This window comes from Quercus robur, chromosome 9 (genome assembly GCF_932294415.1).
Source record: "Quercus robur chromosome 9, dhQueRobu3.1, whole genome shotgun sequence".
Taxonomy (NCBI): domain Eukaryota; kingdom Viridiplantae; phylum Streptophyta; class Magnoliopsida; order Fagales; family Fagaceae; genus Quercus; species Quercus robur.
The window spans coordinates 36,556,539-36,566,444 of NC_065542.1; the positions used below are offsets into that span (position 1 = coordinate 36,556,539).

At 34.2% G+C, this 9,906-nt stretch overlaps 1 protein-coding gene across 2 annotated transcripts; it reads right to left on the bottom strand.

Moving 5' to 3' along the window:
- Positions 1-770: 770 nt before the first annotated feature.
- LOC126698307 (uncharacterized) lies at positions 771-6,255 on the bottom strand. Of its 2 annotated transcripts, none has more exons than XM_050395450.1 (8): positions 6,063-6,255; positions 5,837-5,939; positions 5,127-5,206; positions 4,677-5,006; positions 4,480-4,556; positions 3,133-3,175; positions 2,916-2,984; positions 771-993 (listed from the first exon to the last, which is right to left on the bottom strand). In XM_050395450.1, exons 1-8 carry the CDS (start codon positions 6,138-6,140, stop codon positions 988-990), a joined length of 786 nt encoding a protein of 261 aa, XP_050251407.1. In that variant the 5' UTR covers positions 6,141-6,255; the 3' UTR covers positions 771-987. The 2 variants fall into 2 exon arrangements, with proteins under 2 accessions (XP_050251407.1, XP_050251408.1); XM_050395451.1 differs by having other exon boundaries at positions 4,677-5,016; positions 6,063-6,251.
- Between the last annotated feature and the right edge of the window lie 3,651 nt (positions 6,256-9,906).

Below are 9,906 nucleotides of genomic sequence, written 5' to 3' on the forward strand. Positions count from 1 at the left end.
ACTTATTTAGCAGTCAATTTATTCATCCAGAAAGGGCAACACTCCTATTGGAACTGTGTCAACACTCAGCTTTATTCAAGAAGAACTAGTGACTCGATAGCAATAACGTTACAAAATTGTCTCCTAGGATGCCAAGCACAAGAATTACACAAGAAAGAAGAAACAATGACCCGAAAAAAGTAAAATGCTAAAATAAACAATCAAATCTAATCAAGAATTCAGGTTATAAGAAGATATGATATGGCTATCAAAATCTAGGTTATAACAGACAAATGGGTTGTGAATTAAGTGGGAACTCAGAATCATTTTTCATTTAACAATATTCTTTTCCCTTTAATTACACATGATTTTGGGTGGAATCAAAATATGGGTTTTTAAGAGAAAATGAAGGAACTCATGATCCCTCTTGCCCGTTCCAATCCCTACTATTTAAACTCCCAATTAAGGGGATAGAAAAGTATACTTTAAAAAATTCTTTTCATTCCATTCCATCCCCCTCCCCCTTTTCCCTTATTAATCAAAGTAAGAGTTCAAGTTCTATTAGGAAAGTTAAAATTTGGAGACCACGTAAGTGACTTATTGTGATTGGTCTCGAGCTAGAGGTTTTACGAAGAGAGATCCAATTCCCTTGTTTTTAGAGTCTTGGTCCTTTTGTACATAATTCCTTTGTCTTTTTTGAATTTCTTTAGTCTACTTTGTGCCTTTTGTGAATGAAGTAGTCTCGTTTAATGAAATTATTCTTACTTTAAAAAAATAGTAAGCAATGTTACTGTATTCAAACAAGAGAAGAGTTTATTAATAAAATTGAGTGCGAGTATTGAGACAGGTTGGCCTTCTTTTTCTCTTTTTCTTATTTTCTCTTATCTCTTTCATTTCTCTTTGATATTTTTTCAATGTTCACAATATTGTTTACATGCACTGTTCACAGATTGCGGGTAGATCTTCTGTTCCTTCTTATCTTCTTGCAACCCAAACTCAAATCTTTTCTCATACCTGCAACACCCAAATAACTTTTTCACCCTAAGCCTTCTTTTCCTCACATAGACAAATTCCACAATTTGCCCTATATCACCCTCATTGCCCATAGGCTGAACGATGAAAGTAATTGGGTCTTTAACAACTCTTATTTGTGCACAAAAGTAGCTTTTAAATGTTGTAGTGAAGGGGTGAAATGCAAAATAATCATTATAAACAAGTAAAGTTCATTAGAGACTTGGACTACTATGTTTATTTAATGAGATCCATTAAACTAAGCATCAGCCTAAAACAATTTCTTAATGGCATCTACTGAACTAGAATTGAACAAACAAAATTAATAATTAAAGCAAATCATGACATGACAACAGTTTATAATCCAATAAACCCAAGGAACTTGTAAAGAATTCAAATACAACTATGATCATTGGCGGAGCCGCCTGCCTCGGGGGGGGGGGCTGAGTTTTCAAACTTTCCCATTTATAATAGTGCAATTTGTATATATTGAACAGCAATTTCCTTATCGGCCCCCCCTCCAATATAATAATTTGACATCTCAAAATCTTCAATTTAGACCTTTAAACTTTATAATTGGCCCTCAAATTTTTGAACTAGTACAGAACAACCACAAAAACCCAAAACAAATTATCTACATTTAGGCCCATTCATTTCCTGTGGACTCCTCAAATGCTAACAAAGCCCTAATTATATAGATTACAAAGTAATGCAATGCATGGGAAAATATCCACAATATATACATATTTTAAGAGAAAAAAAATAAGTTTAAGATCTATTGTCCCAAATAATGAAATTTTAGATATTGAACCCTTAGAAAGATTCAAATATTTAAACTCAAATAAATAGATATTGCTTCCTTAGACTGTAATTTTTGATAAATTCAAAATCAATTTTGAGTAATTTTTTTTTAGAGCCCTATTATATTTAGGTTGGCCCCCCTTGGAAAAATTTCCTAGCTCCACCACTGCCTATGATCCAAGATCGAACACAAACACACAAAAAACTGACCATGAAGATGCTATAACAAATCCATGAAGAACAGAGTTGCTGAAAAAAAAAAAAAAAACAATCGAAGCCATGAAAAATGAAATGGGCTTTAGACGTTTGAGTCTTTGAGAAGGGTCAACCAAGAAAGAGAAGTGTGGAGGACTGGGGGAGGTTGCTGGAGAGTGGTTTAGTGGACTGAAGTGTTGGACCAGAGGTACCAAATAATCAAGCAAGGACCATTCGGTAGCCATGATTACTGATTGTCTTACACCTTGGAAATATTTTTAAAAGCCCTGTTTTATCCTATACCAATCTGAAATAGGTCGAAACAGGAAAACAAGCCAAAAGATTCATAATATCGTGGTATTTATAGTACATTCCAAAGGGTTACCATACCCGTATGGCGATTCAGTACAATGTATTTCAGTCATACCAGGCAGTACAGTCCGAATATGTGATTTCAGAACAAGTTATATGCATGCCATCCCAATAACCCCAATGCCACTGATATTGCCATCAACAACCCCCCCGCCCCCTCCTCTCATCTTTTCTCTCTTCCTCAACATGCTTTAATGATTATAGTAAATAATTTTTTTCTAAAAAGTTACTAAGAAGAACTTATTCAGGTTCTTATTTGGAGGAAAAATGTCCAAGAAATAAGTACCAATTTCTTCACTTTTTTAGCATTGATGTTTAACTGCACACCAATAATGCAAATCATCTATGAAACCTTAGATTAGACAATTAGTAACTTCTTTTCATGTGAATGTACTAATATATTAAATTTCAAGCTCCAATATTTATGTCAAGATACCTGCATGATATCACACATGCATCTTATTTCATATTTTAAATTTCTATATCTACGTGACAACCTTAGTTATGAGGTTGCGACTAATTTACAAATACTTCATGTACTAAGGATAAAATGTCACCTCAAAGATAGCTTCAGCTTCACAATCAAATGCTTTGCAAAGAATTTCATAAGACTTCTCATCTCCTATCTGCACAAAAAGGTAAAACTATCTCAAAACAGTTACTTATATATTAAAGAAAGAGAAAAAAACAGAAAAAGTATATCTTACAAAAATAACAAATGAAAAAAGAAAAGAAAAGAAAGGTAACATATGTAATGTAATAATAATTCGTTACCAATGGATCAACTCTTGATGGTGAAATAGTTGATATTATATATCTGCATGAAATTAACATTCAACCATTAGATAAAATGCTATATAAACTAAAAACTTTACCAATTTTTTCAACAAATTCCTAAGCAAGCGTGGAAAGGACCAATTATAGATTTGTGGATATAGCCCAACAATGTGATCATAATCTGAAAGCTGAGTAAATGATTTCCAAATGTGCTACAAAATAAATTGGTTATCAAGATTACAACAGAGGTTCTTATTGATCAAATTGTCCTTTAATATCAAATGTTATGGGCCTCAACTATGAACAGGCATTCTCCTTTACAGTGACATGTGGGATGAAAAGTTATTGACATGGAAAAATGGGTCTACTAAATATCTCTTACTATCCCTTTATATTTATTTTTATTTTTTTGGTTTTGGTTAATGAAGAAATTTACTGAAGGAAAAAAGAAAAGTTTAATGTTCCTCACTAGCTCAGAGGCTTGAAACAACTTCTTCCCACATTAATAGTAATGAATACACGAGAAAGTGTGCTGTACCTTTTAGAATGTAATATATGGCTATAATTTTTTTCTATTCATTTATAATCCATGATGCATGTAAGTGAAGAAATAACAATGATCATATTATATATATATATATATATATATTGATCATGTTTACCATGATAAATGCATCTGTGCATGAATTACAATGATCATTTTTTATTACTTTCAATACTAAAATATTTGATTAATTTGAATATCAAAGACATTCTTTATGGTAGTTCCTTACTAATTCATAATTGCAAGGATAGCAGTGAATTTCTTAGACAGAATTAACTCTTGGTAATTTTCCTTTCTTAGGGTACAGTTCATCAGAACTTAAATGAGCAAGTAAGCTTTAAAATGAAAAGAGAAGCTCTACGTCCATAACATTTTCACAACACCTTCACAACAAATCCTAATTGACAGGTTGTTATTGGTTTTTAATTTGAATTCACCAATGAAATCACTTTCTTGCTCACTAGTAACAGCAAGTAACAAACTGCAAAATAAGACTTGTGAAAATGTTGTAAACATAGCATTTCTCAAAAGAAAAACCATCAAGTTTCTGCTTTTTGTTTGTGAAAGAGAGAATCAAAAAGATGTGATGTTAAAATTCTCTAATGTAAAAGGGAGAAGTGATTGGCCTATCACAGGTCAATAATTGTCTTCCCACTGTCCCTAAGAACTAATTATTGAGCCTAAGAAAGGAAGAGTTGACAGCTAAAGGATTTTTTTCCCCACTTATACGTTTAATATGTCATTGGGATTTGCTTAATAAAAATAATTAGATGGTTCTATAATAAAATAAAAAAATTTACCTGAGCTTATTTAAATAGAAATCCATAGCTAATAAATTTGCTTTTTGGACAGTTAGCACCACAGCACCCATGCGGTTCTGCAAAATTCTAGATTAATGACAATATACAAGGCAATAAAAAGCAGATAACGCTGTTAATATGTGTGTGCTTTGTGTGTTTATCACATCTCTATGTGAAGAAAAAACATGACTCAGCACCTTGCGAGCAATAAGCTCAATAAGTTGCATTAGAAATTTCCCTAGTCCCTTCGCCTGGACATGAGGCTCAAGCTGTAATTCATACACATAAAGAACAGGTATCTCTTCCTCTAGAGTAAAGCGATATTGTACAAATCCAACCATGGATCCCCTATTTTGTAAACAAACAGTAAGAGTTTCTTTCCTTTCTGACATTGTTAAGATCTCATCAGAACTTGCATTTGGAGCCTCATGCACAAATATGTAACGTGCTTCTGGCATAACCATTTCCTTTCGCTTCACCTTCTCTTCTGTTGGCCACTGAGATCCATATGGCCCCTCCATATTGGCCTGCAGATTTCTGAAGTTTAGCAAATTACGTTCATGCAGAGACAAGGAATGATATGTGAAAAAAAGAAAGAAGTCATTTTGGAGAACTAAAGAGATATGAGATAGTAAGCCTTCTATTACCTTAAGAAGACCCATGATGTATTGCTTAGTAGGAGAGGAGAGTTTATCCCCACACCCTGACTCCAAGTATACAGATAGGCCTAGAAATCAAATAAACTTGGGCATTACAAGAAATATTCAACTTTAAAGTGAAAAACTGCTAGCCTTGACTTGGAAACCAAACAATATGGTTGCAATTTTCACCACCAAAAAAAAAAGGGTACTCGAACAATCAAATTCTATCATGGTCCAAACTAAACTTTAAAAGGCCATGAGCTTATCATTTTCGTACAAAACTTAAGTACTTTGAAGATGCAAGAGAGAAAATAAAACATAAACATCACAAAGGTGCTAAAAGACTTCAATCTAACCTTAAACATAAAGAGAAATAAATAAAACGAAATGATTAATTAAATTCTTTTTTTTTTTTTATCTGGGTTACAATTAATTAAACTGATAATGCCTTGTGTTGTTGAAGAAGGGATCTGGGTTTGAATCCCGCCTACACAAAAAACCAACACGTGTCTTTGAAGCAGACGCTGAAGGTTCAAATCCCTTTCCATATCTATCGAAAAATATAATCTTTTTCAATTTCCCTTTTTTTTCCTCATTGGGATGCTACATTATCACAAATCAAATGAGAAAATAGACAAAGCAAACCAATGCCAGTGATCTACAAACAAAATGGGTACATATGTAGGTGCAAAATCATGGGACAGAAGATGACTTACCATTCTTGTGGAAATGACGAAAGGATGGGAAAGAATCAAGTGGGTGTTTATCAGCAGAAGCTGCTTTGATAAGATCATCAATTGCCTTCTTCTTCTCAAGAATCTACAAAAATAAACATGAGTGAGTACAAACACAAAAATGGTCATTCATATAGAAATGGGTTCAGTCAGTGTTGTAGTTGTAAAGGTTTGAATTTTAAAGTTTGATAAAAGAAGAAGTCATTACCTCTTTACGGTTAGGTTTCTTTTCTCTATTATCGTTGTTGTTGGAATGGTTGAAAGCAGGAAGCCTTTTCGACCCCATTGTCACTTATGAACAGACCTACTTCTTCTTAAACCCAAGTCGGTGGTCAGGGTGGGAAGGCGGAATCAACCATGGAAGGAGAAGGACACATTTCATTATTATCACCTTTATTAAAGTTGTGAAGGTTTTTGACCTAAAATCCAAGGATTTTTTTTTTTTTTTAAATAACTATAAAATCCAAACTATTTTATTAGTTAGCCAAGATTTGAAACTATTTTGGTAACTAACAAATCGAGTCCAAAGAAGTCGATTTTGATGTATAAATCGAGTATATTGCACTCGACTTCCCATTGCACCGGTAGCTGAGCTGGACAAACTGTTCACTTAGGCCTGGAAATCGAGCTCAAAGGACCCGTTTTACCTTCATGGAAATCGAGTTCAAAGGACTCGCTTTACCTTTATGGAAATTGAGCCCAAAGCACTCGATTTCAGTTCAACCCTTACTCAAACTTACACAGATTTTTTTTCTTGTTCTTCCTTTCCTTTTTTTCTCCAAATGCCGTCCCACTCTCCACTTCCAAGGCCCAAAAACCCATGAACAAATCAAATCCAAAACAAATCAAACCCACTCTCCATATTTTTATCTACGCATCGCCTGAAGCTTTCGCCGCCTGGGTTTGGTCAGATCGGCGCCTGGGTTGCTGGGTTTTTGCATCGTTGCGGCAGCGAGACACGTTCGATCTCTGCATTTTGCATCGCTTGAAGCTTTCACCGCCTGGGTTTGGTCAAATCGGCACTTGGGTTGCTAGGTTTTTGCATTGTTGCGGGGACGAGACACGTCCCATCTCTGCGTTTTGCATCGCCTGAAGCTTTCACAGCCTGGGCAGGGGCGGCTTGATGCATTTGGGGGCCTGAGGCGAAAATTGATCATCTTATTTAGATGTAAAATTACTACTAATTAACATGAACTACATAGAATTTTTTTTTTTTTTTTTTTTTTTTTTGAATTTTTAAGACAAAAAAAATTTGACAAAATTTTTCATACTTGTTGATGTGGTAGATTAATAGTGGTAAGTAAAACAGTGGTGTTAGTGGTAGATTTAGATGAAAACTAGTAAAAGTTTGCTAATTAAACTCTTATTATTATTATTTTTTTTTTTAGAAGTGCAACATTCACAATATTTTTTACAACAAATCCTAGATTTTAAACTGTTTTTTGTTTTTTATTTGAAAATATCACTATAATTATTTTTTTGCCATCAACAATAGGCTGTAATAACTTGCTACTTAGCATTAGTTGTACAAGTGTTGTGAAAAATATTGTGGACGACGTTGCATTTTTCTCTATTTTTTTATTTTTTTTCATCTAATAAAAAAATTTATTTTATTTATTGATTATAAATAATCCTATTGGTTAAAATTTAGGGGCCTTTTTTTTACTTGGGGCCTTAGGCGGTTGCATTTTTTGCTCCACCATAGAGCCGGCCCTGAGCCTGGGTTTGGTTAGATCAGCGCCTAGGTTACTGGGTTTTTGCATCGTCGCGGCGGCGAGACACTTCCGATCTCTGTGTTTTGCATCGCCTAAAGCTTTTCACCACCTGGGTTTGGTCAGAATCGGCGCTTGGGTTGGCATCGTTGCTTCTTTCTTCTTCGTTGTTCATCTCTACGTTTTGAACTCTCTGGGTTGCTGGGTTTTGTATCTCTCCATCTCTGCGTTACTAAATCGAGTCCATTGGGCTCGGTTTCCGTGAACGAAAACTGAGTCTAGTAGACTCGATTTCTATGCTTAGAAACCGAGTCCAATGGACTCGATTTCTGGCCTACGTGGACAATCTGGCCACCTCAGCTGTTGGCAAAATAATAAAATAACAACCCAAAAATCGAGTCCTCTGGACTCGAATTGTTAGAAACCAAATTAGTTTGAAACGTTTCCTAACTAATGATATTGTTTGGGTTTTGTAGTTATTTTCTAAAAAATCCCAAAATCCAATTTATTAGCTAATTTCTACCCAAAAAAATTGTTGGCTATTTTTTTTTATTATGAGAATTTATTGGCAAGTTTTTTTTTTAAGAATGTATTGGCAAGTTAGTTCTTTTCTATGTATTAAGATTGTTTAGAAAGTTAGTTATGGCTTTAAAAATGTCAAGAGTATTTTTAATCTAATTAGATAATTTTTATTCTTAAAAAAAAAAAAAAAAAAAAAGCTGATCAAAAAAAATATAAAAAATAAAAAATAGGATTAAAATTGTAATTCAAAAAAATTCAAAAAAAATTCAAAAAAAAACCAAAGAATCTTTTTCCTAAGAATTAGCACACTTTTATTTAAATATATCTCACACATGTTTAATACTATTTTTGGATTTTTTTTTTTTTTTTTTTCAAAATAACACTATTTTGCTAATAATTTTGTTAGTTAGTGTTGAGGAGAAAATTTTGATGTTCCTAAATAGAATATGAAGTAGCCAAGCCAAAACTCGAGGATGGGCCCTTGAAATAAAACCCAAAGGCTATCGGTGTGATGTAAGTCCGCCCAAGCAAGAGATAGAGGCTGCACCCTGACAAGAAGACAACAATAAAGCCCAATAAATACGTTAATGTTGTCAGTTTGTTATATTATTAGTCTTTTTACGGCGTCATAGTTCAAATTAGTCCTCTAGCGGTACGGTATTATCTCCAACGATAGGGGTGAAATTATACTCAGAGTCTAGCAGTCAATGATTAAATAAATTTAGGAAAGTGTTCACTCCTAGGGGTCCCTGTGTGTCTTGGTCAAGGGAATTTATAGTACTTTCAACCATCATTACATCAATGTGAGGGAAAAATTCAATTGTTACAAATACATTGTATCCTTCATCATAATAATAATAAACAATTATTAAAGGCTCCATAGTTTCAAATAAAAGAGGAAAAATAGAATGGAATGAAGGGAGAGAAAGATCCCCAACTCAGTGCAGCAAGTATTAAACTAAGATTTTGGAGAGTGTATAATTATAAGGCATGAATGAGGTGAATGTGGGCTATTTTGAGTGAGTGAGATGGAATTAACACTAAGATTGAAGCTTTTTGTGAGTAATTGGTTGTTTGTGTCTAGTTGGAGGACATTTTTGAGCTGTGGTTGTATAGAGGGGTGGGAAGAATATTTGGGATTAGATGAGTGTAAACTGAAGATGATGAGTAGTGAGCTTAAGGAAAGCTAAACCACGAGCAAAGTAATAAACAAACCAAGGGTTTCAAAGGGAGTGGCTGTCCTGATCAGTTATGGGACGTTTATGGAGTAGGAAGGTGTAAGTAAGGTGGTGAATGTTGGTGTTATGGTGACTATAGGCTGAGAAATGCTGTGAGTGAGCTCAAGAGAGCTTGGGGAAGCTTAAAGAAAGCAAATAGGGATTGAATTTCTGCAGAGTAGTCAATGACAGAAATTTTTAGAGAGGCTTCCTCCTCTTGTGAGCTGAGGTGTGTATATTTTTATAATGGAGCTTGAGGGAAGCATTAATTGATAAGAATCCAAAAAATGTATGACTACTCAGAGGTGATGAATCAAGGTTAAGTTTCTTGAGAATTTTTGGTCAGAAGTAAGAGATTCACTTTAGGGGTTGCCTTGCTTCTTTGGGTAATGATGGGATTTTAGAGTGCTTTGTATTTAATGTCATGATTTCTGGGGCTGAGTTGAATCAATATGATTATGATGTGTATCAAGAACAAATCGTAATGCTGCAAACTGAGATTTGCTCCCCCAAGAAGTAAGATTCAACACCCCAAGCTATGTGTCAAACTCTAGGTCCACTTCAGGGGGTTCCACTAGAGATCCTATTATGCCCTCCAAAC

Excerpts from the sequence above, each read along its gene's own strand:
- LOC126698307 (XM_050395450.1), bottom strand. The coding sequence starts at position 6,140 with ATGGGGTCGAAAAGGCTTCCTGCTTTCAACCATTCCAACAACAACGAT. Across the intron at positions 4,557-4,676 it reads TTGAGCTTATTGCTCGCAAG|AACCGCATGGGTGCTGTGGT; the intron begins GTGCTGAGTCAT and ends AGAATTTTGCAG. Across the intron at positions 3,176-4,479 it reads TTCTATTTAAATAAGCTCAG|ATATATAATATCAACTATTT; the intron begins GTAAATTTTTTT and ends AATTTCATGCAG.